This window comes from Metarhizium acridum, assembly GCF_019434415.1.
Source record: "Metarhizium acridum strain ARSEF 324 chromosome Unknown scaffold_31, whole genome shotgun sequence".
In the NCBI taxonomy this organism is placed as follows: domain Eukaryota; kingdom Fungi; phylum Ascomycota; class Sordariomycetes; order Hypocreales; family Clavicipitaceae; genus Metarhizium; species Metarhizium acridum.
Window position 1 is genome coordinate 2568835 of NW_027094018.1, and position 12533 is coordinate 2581367.

Sequence of the window (12533 nt, forward strand, 5' to 3'; positions counted from 1 at the left end):
GTGGTCAGGACGAGCACAAAGGCGACGCGAGACCAATAAAGGAAAAGAAATAAAAGAATAAAGGTGCGACGAAGAGAAGGAGGAGAGAAGGAAAAAAAAAAGAACGAGGCCAACGTACGAGTGCAAGTGAGCAGCAGCCCCGGTTGTCCGTGTAGCCGTCGCTGCTAGCGCTTGTCTACGATTGATATCAGGCCAGGGCTTTTGTCTCCGCGATAGCGCCGGATCCCGTGAGCGATTGGGAAAGCCTCGGCCTGGGAAAGCTGCAAAGGTGGGTATTTGGCAAACGAAATAGATGTATTTAGACTTGTGGCTCCCCCGCCTGGGAGCGAGCGAGTCAATGAGCGATACAAGGGCCGCGAGGGAACAAACGTCAGAGGCTGGAATTGCGGGGGCGAGCTGCTGCTGCATGAATCGTTTTCGCTACTGCTTCTTCACACACTCCACAGATGGAGGTGATGATTGATGATGCTTTGGGGGTGAGGACAGACGAGCAGCTCCTCCAAGGACACGCGAAGGCCTGACGGCTGAATACCCAGCAGCGACGAAAGCTTGAATGAAGAAAATGAAGCGGACTGCCGCCAACTCGGGCAGCTTCGCGTTTTGGAACCATCGAGACAACAGGCAGCGCGGGGGGACAATGTGCCAAACCCGCTTGGCGGTGGAGGCGCACAACAGATGCCCATCCATCTGCTCTGGGCACAAGTTGATGCTGCCGAGCGATGATTCGCGTCAAACCTACGTCCCTCCGGCCGTGCCACCAGCGACTGAACGATGCCGACAATCTCGACCGTCGGTCAAATCATTGGCCGCTTCGTTTCAGCTACTAATCATGACGTATGTAGATTGAACCCTACCTATGTTAATCATCATGCATCGCGGCTCAAGCAGCCAGTGCTGACCTTGTTGTCATGGGCTTTCATGTAACTAGCAAGTGTTGCGTCCCACCCGCTCCGAGGTTGTGGAAACCCCCGACCTTGTGGGGGAATGCAACGCTCGATTGTTGTTTTTCCTGCACTTCATGGAAACAATGGCATTGTGACACGGGCTACTGACTGCGTTTTCCGCCTCATTTATTGCCAGAGGCTACTGCACCCTCTCTTCACCGCCATAATCCTTCCTGCTGCTGCCCAGCACATATCGGATCTGACCGATGGCGTCTCCAAGCTTCCGGCGATGCCTTCAATGTTGACCGGCCAAGGGGAGAAATGCACGTGGCGTGCCTTCAACTGTCTGTCCCACGCGGGCAGTGAGGCTTGCAGTGCCCGTGGCGTCACATATGCAGGAACTTCCGTAGGGAATCCTCACCCGTGTGTTTGAAGATGGCGTTTTTGCATTCACCGTGGACAAATATTGTGCCCGTTGGTACACATTTTGGCGGCTGCATGACGCGACGCGAGATGCAAATACGTCGACAGTCGTCGGAACAGCAGCGCTCAACTAGCTACCTAGGTGGTCATAAGCCAATAGTGATAACATGTACGATTTTACGAGGGACGAGGTCGCTCAACCAGGTTTATCACTGCCATCCTGACCGTCATTATTCACGACGAGCATTTCCCAAGAGTTATCATGTACATACTTGCGACTGATCCACCGGGAAAAATCGGAACTCTGCCATTCCTGAGCGACCTCGTCAGTCCATCTCTGCTTTGTGGGTCAGCGATGGATTGCCCCCATGGCCTCGGATGGCCCCCTTAATTCTCGTCTTTGGAACCCCATGATGCTTCATGTTGGTCTGGTCATGACTCGGTCGCGGTCGGGAAAGCGACAGCACATCCATTGGACCAGGCCATCGTCGAGTTGACCGTCAGCCCAAGCTGAAATCCGACGACATATCTTCATTCATTGCTGGTTGGGTAACGGATCGAGCAGGACAGCTCGAGGCTCTAGAGTCTAGGACCAAGACCGCCGACTTGTTGCATAGGCAGTAGGGGACACAAACAGAATTTCCATTTCGCATTTCTACATTATCTATACAAGCTCGAGCATCTAGTCCAAAAACTTACAACCACAACACGCGTGCTTCGCAAAGATACAAATAACTCCCCATTCCGCCCGGTTTCAACTCCGCAACACATACTGCATTGTGCCAAATTGTCTCCTACCAGGCAACCATGCCGACGACAAACAGAGCAGCAACCAGGTAGAGCCCAACAGCAGAGCTTCCAACTCTGGTCAGGGGCGCTCCCATCACGGCAAAGCTGTCAGTGCCGTTTCCACCTGAAGAGGTAGAGTTTCCGCCGTTTGAAGGGGCCAACTTGGCACAATTAGACTGAGAACCACTCGCAGTCTGGGTTGTGGCCTGACCGTTGAAGTCGCATGACGAAGCAGCATTCTTGTTCTTCTTGTAGTACGCGTCCAGCACAATGGCAAGTTTCTGCTTGCTGGAGCACATGCTGTAGGTGCCGTATTTTCCTGTAGTAGAGTTTCCATCAATGCCAGCACAGAGTGAGCTGTCGCTGCCACAGACGTAACCAAAGATATCGCCAAAGTCGTCAGCCTTGAGACTGCTTGCAGGAACACAAGAGGCCGCCTTGAACATGCAGTCACAGGCGGAGTCGTTGGGGGTAGGGGGCAGGGTCGCGTTGGCTTCCCAGGATGAGTCGACAGCAGGACAGTCCATGGCCTTGGCCGTGGGGTTGTACGAATCTATTGTGACACCCTTGGGGTCGACGGCGCTGATTTTACTCTGGAGGGCGGAAAAGTCCTTCATCTTGGAGGCGGAGCCGTCATTGCTGACGTTGACCAGACCTGAATAGGGTTCATATTAGTTTTTTTTTTAGGCTTTATTATATACGAGTACAGACACACGCCGTATCGCTGAAGAAAGTGACTTACCATAGTCATTCGTCTCCTGGAAATACTCATAAACAATGCCCCCACTAACAACGTCGGTCATGTTCTTCAAATACAAAGCAGTCGTTTCGTCGAAAGTACGGGCAGCACCACCGCTTGGCAAGTTACAGCCATATTCAGCAAAGAACATAGGGACAGAGTAATCTTTAAAAAACTCAATGAGCCGGTTGTACCCGGACGCTTCGAAGTCGCTGGAGCCACACCAGGAATAAATGTTGTATCCGAAGAAATCGATTGAATCTTCCGAGGGACCGCAGTTGAAATAGCTCGCAATCTGATCGCGGATGGGCTTATCGTCATTGGCAGCGTAACCCACACCCATCCAGCGGTACTTCTTAGACTTGATATAGGCCTTGGTGTCTCGGGTAGCAGCCTTGACATACGCGGAAGCACCGGTGTTGTTTTCCGCATTGCTGACCTCGTTGCCAGCAAAGAAACCAATCGTGTTGGAATACTTGGCCATCTCGTCAACAACTTGCTGATAGCGGGTGAAGAGTGCGGTGTCCCACGCGGGACTATTGCGATTAATGGAAAGACTTGGTTCGCCCAAATCTGCGACGACATAGATGCCGTTGTCATTGAGCAGCTTCATGCAGGCTGAATGATTCTTGGCAGGGTCAATTGAATAAACTCGGATGACATTGGTTTTGAGCGCAGCGAGATTAGGGACATCGGCTTCGCAGCGCTTGGTGTCAGCCAGAGGATCTATGAAGGTCGAATTTGTAGGTGTCGAGCCGGCTGCGCCAGTCTGCTGCTGATACGCAATACCCTTGAAGAAGAATTGAGTTCCATTAGGGAAAAAAAATTTGGAGCCCTATATTATTGGAAGCAACGAGTATCCTGTTAGTCAATGACGACCAAAGACGTCACATTTGGAACAAGCTGCCCGCCCTACCTTCATTTGGATGGATGGCAGGTCGGCGCCAAGTGCACCACCCGCCAGGGCCAAAAGCGATAATGAGAGACTGGAAGGAATCATTTTGAGGCTGAAGCAAGATTCTATGATGACGAAGTCAAGTTGGAATCGGGATACAGTGATAGTTTGCGTCGGTTTTATCTCGTATTGGCGTGACGGACGTTGGAACTGAAACAATTGCGACGACTCCTTGTTCCACCACAAGTCCTCTTGAGTTGCGTAAGTAGCTACCTAGGTAGGTTCATATGCGCTCGAAAAGTCAAGAGCGTGTAGAGGAAAGAGACAAGCAGCAGTTATGGAACAAAAACCGACTTCCGCAAGAGCGAGTGAATCGAGGGAGGAACACTCTCCTCAACTAGCAATGGTGCAGCACAACGGAGGGATGTAAAAGACGATGGCGACAACGAGAGTGTTAAAGAGGGGACTCTCTCACATAATGTGCAAACCGCGTCTCGAAACACAAAACGCCACAGGAGTGCCAGGTCCCTGGGTTTTACGAGTTTTCGACAACTGGGCAGTAAGACCGGATGACTGAAGCCTCATTTTTGCACACTGGCTGTGCCCAAGACGAAGCGGCAACTGATGCAACAAGCCTCCTTCCTACCCACCACACCTGTCCCCGCCGCCGCGGCAAACTCGGATGGGCTGGAGGGAGAATCACGTCCGGCCGTGCCACGCGTCATCTAAAGATAGCCGGGCCAATAGTCTGATGGCGATGCAGCATCCATCTCTTCAGCAGCCAAAGGGCACCTGGGCTCCCCAGGAACTGTGGCTCATTTTAAGTAGTCTAGTTTCCCCTTCAATGCTTCTCTGCAGGGCGCCGAATGCTCTGTATGTTCTGTGCCTTGGGAACGGAACTCGGCGTTATATGGCGTCACGGCAATTAAACAACAAGAAGCTTGGCAGGCCGATATTGCCGATTCGTCTTGACGGTGAGCCGGCGTGGTCTTTTGTCTTGGCCTCAATGCGCAATGGGATGAGGCATGAGGCCATGCCGGATACCCGCCTGGTTGTCTTGTCAGCGTGCCGCCACCCGGCCTACGGCAGATGGCCGTTTTGGAGCAGTACTCGTACGCAGGGTTCAAATACAATAGCTGAGTTCGTGTGTGGCGATGGGGGCTTGTCATGGCTTGTGAGGCTGCCCCTGAGCGCCCTGAGCAGCCCTAATTCTCCTGAGCGGGTTGGGCTTTTTGAGCACTCTGGGATACCACGTATGTGGGTGTGTGGCATCACGGCACCACGGTAGAAATACGGCAGCATTTTGGAGACCATGTCGAGTTTTGAAAGTGGGCATTGACATGACATGCTTCCTGGTCGCGGACCCTTGTTCGCTGTTTATGTCGTGCCTGCCAAGCTCCAGCGGAACTGACACAGGCAAGAAGGTGCCATGGCCCAGATGTCAATTGCTCGGGGCGCTCATCCATTTTACTCGGGGCGCTCACGCCCCAATTTTTCTGCGGTCAACCCCGCTACCAGACCCCGTAATACATTCTTAGTATAAATGTATGGCAGCTTTACTTAACACTAAAAAGCTCTATTAAAAATTAACGGATTTTTTAATAAAGCTATAATCGTATGAATTTTTTAGCGGGTAATAGTGTTTTTTCTTCTTTAATACTACAAAGAAAAAGTCTAGTCTAAAAGTATACAACGGCTTAAAAAAATCATGTAAATTACACAAGCACCTTATCATGATTGGGGGCATTTACTGCCATGCATTTGAACTGAAAATGTACTGTGGGGTCTGGAATCGGGGCCGCTAGACCAAAATTGGGGCGTGGTGGGGTATTGAGCGCCCCGAGTAAAATGGATGAGCGCCCCGAGCAATTGACGCCCAGATTACCCTGGGCCGATTTTGCAGCCAGGTCCAGGCATCTCCACCTTTCGCGGAATCCACATCGCTGCGCTGCGTGCGGTTTGGTCGACATGAACCCTGGCCACGACTCAATGCAGCTCTGTTTTACAATAAGAAGGATTTATGCCAAGGTCGTTGGTTTTTTTCTTCTTCTTTCTCTATTTTGCCAAGAGCACGCATCCACATCTGCGACACGTCGCCATCCACCATCACCTTGCATCCTGGTTTCAACCGAAACCGCTGCTTCAAGGGCCATGGTCTTCCACACCATGCGTCCAAATGGAGCCATCTGAGGTTATTTGCTACGAACCTTTCTTTTGACTCGAAACTCGCATCGCAGGTGTCTTCGATTCTCGTCTTTGTCTGGTTATCATAGCTTTTTCAACCCTAGGAGTCCTAGTGCCAACTGATGTTGTTGTTGCAGTGCAGGATGTGCGATTCGAGTGTCACACCCAAATGCAGACCGGGAGGAAATAAACATATCAGCATTATCTCCGCAGTAGGAAACAGATGTGAATTCGAAACATCAACAGCTTCTGGGCGGTCGACGACGGCAGTGTGATGATCCTAGGCGCGAGGGTGAGGTCTCAATGCTCAATTCACAAGTCTAATGCCACTCTTCGCAGCGTCTCATTGAAATAGATGAGCCTCTAAGATGCTCGTGAAGACTAGATACGCGCATTCGGTACCAAGGAGCTGCGATCATCAAAGACTTCCGATTGCCAGAGCCAAACAAGCCATGTTGCTATGACTCCCGCAAGCGGTGAGACAATGTCGTTGACTTGATACCTTACTCAGCGATGCATTGACCGATCATTCAAGGCCACGAAAAAGGACCGCAAATATTATCCCATTTGAATGAAAAATCCGAGTCTACAGTCTGGTCATTGTTTATTGATGTACGAAGTTTATTTTCGATCGGGGCTAGCTCCAAAAGCGGATGCAGGACTAGAGGCTGTGGGAGAAGGATCGACACATCTATGCGAAGCCTTTCCGCTAACAGATGTCTCACTTTCAGCATACCCATCTTCACCTTGCCAACAGGGCCTATTTGGGCTCCTATGGTCATAGGAGGATCTCCCGAGAACGTCTCAAATTAGGGTGTTTGTTACTGAACCATCCACATCTCTTTGCGGACCTATTGAAAATGCGGCAAAGGCGAGATGTCTCGACGGGTGCGTTTATTCTAGACTCTAAATTGAACACAAGGTCCGTTATGGTTTGAACAGCGTGAACCTTTTTTACAAAAGCGCGTGTCTACCCAGTCCCCCCTCCCCCCTCACAAGGGCAGCTGCGAAATGCTTCCAGGCATCGTCTCTCCCTAGTTGCCGAGCTTGAGCTCAAGGTGAGCAGTGTTCAGACTTCGTCGAGATGGGTTTGTCGTGCTGTGGGCAACGGCCTAAGAAGGCTGGGACAGAAAAGTTGACCCCCGTGCATGACGAGGTGGTATACCCGGTTCATTTGTTGGACCAGTCTACATTACAGCAGGAACTGGTCACCTGGGTCATGAGCTTCAATGACGTGCTTTCTGCAGTTCCCTTGCACCAATCTCTTTGCACTCTCCTTGCGATTGGGGACTGGAAGAAGCTTGGAACTCGACTACGGGTCCGGGTAAGATGATTGTCTCTGGTTCCAGATGAATATGATGAAAATGATGAAGATGATGAAGTGAGAATCCGCACTCCGAGCATACAAAAACTGACCATTTACTGTCACAGGATGATGGCTTAATGGAGGCATATGCACCCAAGGTATTCACCGCGCAGAACCCTTCTTGCACATTCCTCCACGAAAAGTTTTTCGATACTCCTATTCAAAGAGACCCCATTGGAAAGCACTTTATTTTGCCAAACAAACGAGCCTTCACTCAAAGGTACCCCTCAGACTACCGACGTCGTTTCCTCCCGCCAGGGGTCCCCTCAACTGTGCAGGACATTGTCGATGGGGGCTTGTCCCAATTAGTCCTCCGTGTTTTCTCATTTCGAGACGCAACTGTCGTAACGCTCTCGTGGCCGCCAAACTCCATGGATACAGCAGGCTTCAAGGCCCTCCTGCAAAACTGGTCTCTATGCATGGCCGGACGCACAGATGAGGTTGCTACCGTCTTTGGGGCGCGGGAGGATGCCCTTGCAAAGCTGGTCATAAGCGCCGAAGAAAAGAAAGCCCTCGAAGAGCTCAGAATGGACAGGAAACTCAAAGCTTTGTCTCAGAGCCCGATTTCAAAATGGTGGAGGCGACGGAGTCACCAACCACTACAGAGCAGAATGGTGTTCATCCCTCGCGCAATTTACGATGATTTCATGAAAGAGATTCGTGAAGACATTGCCAGCATATTGAAGGATGATGATCAGCGACCAGTTACGACCGCCGCGGACATCATCCTAGCCTGGATAAGCAAGCTACAGGCCGCAGCTGACCCTAAGCCAAGGGGTGTCTTTTCTACATCCTTGGTCAACCTACGATGTCGCATGTCCACCCTTCGCGACCCGTCAGGGGAGTATCTTCAAAACCTGACACTGCCGTGCTACTCTTATATCTCCCCTGAAGAAGCCACCGACACGATCGGCGCCATAGCCCTCCAACAAAAACATAACATGCAAGATCAGACCTCGGAACACCAAATGCTCGCCCTGGTCAAGCACATCATCGACAAGAAGAAGCGCGGTAAGAACCCGCTCCCCATATACAATGTATCCAGAACCCCCCTTCTTGAATTCCATAACTTTTCCCCTCTGCAACTCTTCTCTGCCGCCGATTTCTCGCCAGCTGTTATTTGCGCCGGTGCGTTTGACGGTCCCAGATGGAACCCTCCGGGACGCATGACCACAGCGTACTACCTTATGGAGAGCACGAACTTCGATGAGAATGTTTGCGCTGTGCTTGGGAAGGACCTCGGCGGTAATTTTTGGATGACATGCCAGCTGGAGCCCGAAGTGTGGGTCAAGGTCGAGGAGGATTTGTATAATTTGCAGAAGACGGTGAATTCGCCTACTTCGGGACATTGTATTCGGTTCTACGACTATTCGGCACGTAAGGTATCCATTAGGTCTACGTTTTGACCTGCCACGGGAACCCTTTCTTCTTCTTTTAAATGTAGTCTTTTCAGGCGTGAGAGCCCATGCTGTGATAGGTCTTTGCGGGCATTTGCTTGAGTGATGTAGGTTATAAGCAGATGATTTTTATTTATAAGACATGCTTACGGCATAGCCTTAATATTAATAGCTAATAGGGAGGGAAATAAAAGGAAATAACGTCTTTCAAACTACAGGTTCACCGGCACCCTTTCTGCACCAAAAAAAAATACACTATCAAGACGGCGGAAAAAGCCACCACATCTTGGTCAAAGCGAATGCAGCCATACGATGGACTTGGTAGAACATTGGACGCAAAATCATGTTTTAAAGCCACCTCGGGACATTCGATGTCTGTGGAACTAGTACTTCTCAGAGAAACAGGCTTACAACTGCAAGTCCTTCATATGAATAGCAGGATACCTGTCTCCAGCCGGCACGAAGCCTTGAAGCATGCCATCAATCTCTGCCATATCTTCACTTGTGAGATCTATGATGGTGGCATTCTCTTTGATTCTTTCAGGGTCGGAAGATCCAGGGATTGGGATGATGACCGGCATCCCCGGCCGCTTCGAAAGCGCCAAGAGCCAGTTGATGGAAATCTGGGCCGGAGTGCAGCCCTTCTTCTTCGCGAGGGCTTCCACCTTTTCCACGAGCTTGAGGTTAACTTGGAGGTTCCCGTCCTTGAACCGCGGCAGGTCGCGCTTCATGTCGTCCGGAGCGAGGTCGTCGGTGGTCTTGATGCGGCCGCCGAGTAGGCCGCGTCCGAGAGGGGCTGGGGGGTTCTCGTCAAGACGCTGCTTGCGAAAAAAAAAAAAAAAAAAAAGAAAAAAAAAAAAGGAAAAGACAAGGATGGCCTGGCCACTGAATACTTACAGTAAGCAATGACGGCGATGTCGAGCTCCGCACAGGTAGCCAACAAACCGTGCGTCACGGCCTCCGTGTGCAACAGCGAGACCTCAATCTCCAGCGCCGAGATGCGAAACTTGCAGGCTGCGCTCCGCAACGTGTCGGCGTTGATCTCGCTCGTCGAGATGCCGTCTATCTTGCCGCTCTCGACGTACCCGTCAATGGCAGCGAGTGTTTCGTCTTCGTAGTCGTGGCTCAGGTCCTTTCTCGCCATCCCCCACTGGGCTATTCGTCCCACGGGGCCGAGTTGCTCCAGCGAATGCTCGATGCTCCGCGCCACGGCCTCTCTGCTCCCGTCGAAGCCGAGCGTCTTGAAGTCCCGGCCGCCCTTGACGTTGATGACTACCCGGTCCGCGTCTTCGGGGTACTTGGCGAAGTAGCGGCGGAGCAAGGTGAGTGAGTTTTCGTCTGGGCCAATGCCGTAGAACTCGGCGCCGTTGAGGAACGTGCAGCCGGATTCTATGGCGGTTTTGATGGCGGCGAAGTTGGCTTCGTCTGAATTGGGGGTCTGATGGGCGGTGAGGCCTAGATTTGGAGGATGTTAGTGATGGGTCGAGTGAGCATCGTCGGCGATGGAACGGATGGAAATACCCATGAGGCCGTAGCCGATGGGGCCGACTTGCTTGCCGACGATGGCAGGCATGGTTGGGCGTTTACGGTTCACTTGCTAGGGTTTGCGGAATGATGGGATTAGTATGATCTACTAGCTCTCCTAAAACAAAGTGTTGAGGGCAGATTCTGGCAGATATTTGTAGTTCTGGGAGAAGTGTTATCAACTTATTAATGGTCACGTTTACATCTGTACAACCTCCCCCCTTAATTTCTTGTATAGAAGATGCTATTTGTCACCGAACCCCAAGCAAAGCACTTTGTGGAGGGTCCGTTTCGGTCACAAAAACAAGACAAGTCCGCAGAGTATTGGCAGTAATCATCTTCCACTGCAGCGTGTAAGTCAATGTTGTCTTTGGCTCCAGAACGCTACATTTCGGATCGGGACGGGGAAGGCGTCTGGGGAAGCACGACCAGCCGGTGGCGGTACGAGTAGGAAGTTGTGCGAGTGTGCTAGATGGTTGACTAGTTCATGACAAACGAAGACGTGTCAATTCTCGGGGACATTGTTCGGATATTTGTCACAGATTTGTAACTTGGCTCTATGTACGAAGCTGCCTCGTCGTGAGCGTGCTCTTACGTTGCGACATGTCGGGCATTGAAAGACCCGCCCCGGCAGTCAACATCCGACATTTCAAGAATCACCACGGGCAAAGGCCCGAATACCATGCAACACAGAGCGAATGGTTAGTTGCCGAAACCCGGCACAAGACGCGTTGGCAAGCTGCGCCAGCAACTCACTTGCACGTCAATGTTTCCTTGGACCGAGACCGTGTGGGGCCAATTCAACTGCCGCCCCACCCCCCTTGCCGTTGACGTCGTCGCAACTCCAAAAATCTCCCAAGCTCGACATCCTGAAAGGCTGCCCCAACCAGTCCTAGCATCAGACACCGCTAGCCACCTCTATATCAATTTTCTGTCAAGAGCATACACAACCGATACATATCAGAAACACCATCCTAATTCCAGTATTCCATCCCAGAAACACCCGCCACCATGGCCGCTGCGACCGCCGCCCCCGGCGCGCCCTCCGAACCCAGCAGCATCTTCGCCGTCCCCCGTCCCATCCGCTCCCTCTTCAAGCTCTTCCCGCTGCACACCTACGAGCCGGAGCCTCTTCCCGCCCGCGCGCCAGAACAGTCGCGGCCCCGTGCACAACTATACATCTTCTCATCAGACGAGGATGCGCTCAAGGGCCGACCAAGCTTCAATCCCACCTGTTTAAAGTGGCAGGTACGCCAAGCCCAGTCCGATCCCATCAACCGCGTGCCTCTAACAAAGCCCAGACATATCTGCGCATGGCCAACATCCAAGTCGACCTCGTCCCGTCCACGAACCACGCCTCCCCATCCGGCGCCTTGCCATTCCTCCTCCCCCCAACGACCGACTCGAGACCAGACATTCCCCTCACGGGCACCAACATATCCCGCTACGCGCACAAGTACTCCAGCTACTCGTCAGTACGGGAATCCGCCTGTCCCCGAGCAGAAGCGTACCTCGCGCTAATATCCCAATCCATCCGTCCAGCATGGGTATGTTTCCCCCCCCCGGCCATCACAACCAACCGCACACTAACCAAACGCCTTCAGCTCCACGCGCTCTACATCTCGCCCGGGCACACCCCCCTCCTCGCAAGACTATACCTCCCGCCGTCGCCCCTCGTGTCAACGCCGCTCCTGCACACCCTCCGCTCCGCAGCGACAAGCGAGATCCTCAAAACGACGCGCCGACCGCTCCTCCTCCCCGAGCAGCTGTACGGCGACGCCAGGACCGCCTTCCAGACGCTCGACACGGTCCTAGGCTCCGACGAGTGGTTCTTTGGCGCGCCCGAGCCAGCTCTGTTCGACGCCGAGGTCTTTGCGTACACGTACCTGATTCTAGATGCCTCGTTCGGGTGGCAAGACGATGCGCTGCGGGCCTGCCTCGAGGGGTGTGGCAGGCTCGTCGAGCACCGGCGCAGACTGTACGAATGGTGTTGGCACTAGGAGCCGTGTGAGCGGGCACGCAGAAACGGGGGACGCGCGGTCGGATTCCATATTTACTCCTGTACACTAGAGGTGTTGGTGCCAGCGCAAGCATTGGTTATAGATTTTGCCTGATTGTATAGAAGGGCGGCACATGCGACACTACTCTGCCCCGTTTGCCTGTCTGAAATGGTGAAAATATGACTTGGGATCAGGGATATTTGGCTTTTTGGCTTTTTCCCACCCCATCTTTGGCGAGGTTGCGGACCTTGCGTACTATGGATTGTCTCGAGCATGAATACCAATAATCATGGGAGCATGGAAACCCATACGGTTTTTGATCTATTCAATTC

The 12533-nt window shown here is 52.3% G+C and overlaps 4 protein-coding genes across 4 annotated transcripts; 2 read left to right on the plus strand and 2 right to left on the minus strand.

The window, feature by feature from the left end:
- Positions 1-352: 352 nt before the first annotated feature.
- On the minus strand, positions 353-4309 carry J3458_005675 (uncharacterized protein). Its single transcript, XM_066118938.1, has 2 exons — positions 2839-4309; positions 353-2751 (listed from the first exon to the last, which is right to left on the minus strand). The coding sequence occupies exons 1-2, from the start codon at positions 3446-3448 to the stop codon at positions 2102-2104; spliced, it is 1260 nt and encodes a 419-aa protein (XP_065976460.1). The 5' UTR covers positions 3449-4309; the 3' UTR covers positions 353-2101.
- A 2689-nt stretch (positions 4310-6998) lies between these two features.
- On the plus strand, positions 6999-8686 carry J3458_005676 (uncharacterized protein; the record flags this gene model as incomplete). The annotated part of the gene is made up of 2 exons (XM_007811958.1): positions 6999-7238; positions 7346-8686. 2 exons carry the CDS (start codon positions 6999-7001, stop codon positions 8684-8686), a joined length of 1581 nt encoding a protein of 526 aa, XP_007810149.1.
- Positions 8687-9084: 398 nt separating this feature from the next.
- Positions 9085-9821, minus strand: J3458_005677 (uncharacterized protein; the record flags this gene model as incomplete). Its single annotated transcript, XM_007811957.2, has 2 exons — positions 9085-9473; positions 9575-9821. 2 exons carry the CDS (start codon positions 9819-9821, stop codon positions 9085-9087), a joined length of 636 nt encoding a protein of 211 aa, XP_007810148.2.
- A 1255-nt stretch (positions 9822-11076) lies between these two features.
- J3458_005678 (uncharacterized protein) lies at positions 11077-12201 on the plus strand (the record flags this gene model as incomplete). Its single annotated transcript, XM_066118939.1, has 3 exons — positions 11077-11449; positions 11503-11748; positions 11806-12201. The coding sequence occupies exons 1-3, from the start codon at positions 11213-11215 to the stop codon at positions 12199-12201; spliced, it is 879 nt and encodes a 292-aa protein (XP_065976461.1). The 5' UTR covers positions 11077-11212.
- Between the last annotated feature and the right edge of the window lie 332 nt (positions 12202-12533).

Excerpts from the sequence above, each read along its gene's own strand:
- J3458_005675 (XM_066118938.1), bottom strand. The coding sequence starts at position 3,448 with ATGAAGCTGCTCAATGACAACGGCATCTATGTCGTCGCAGATTTGGGC. Across the intron at positions 2,752-2,838 it reads CCAGGAGACGAATGACTATG|GTCTGGTCAACGTCAGCAAT; the intron begins GTAAGTCACTTT and ends AACCCTATTCAG.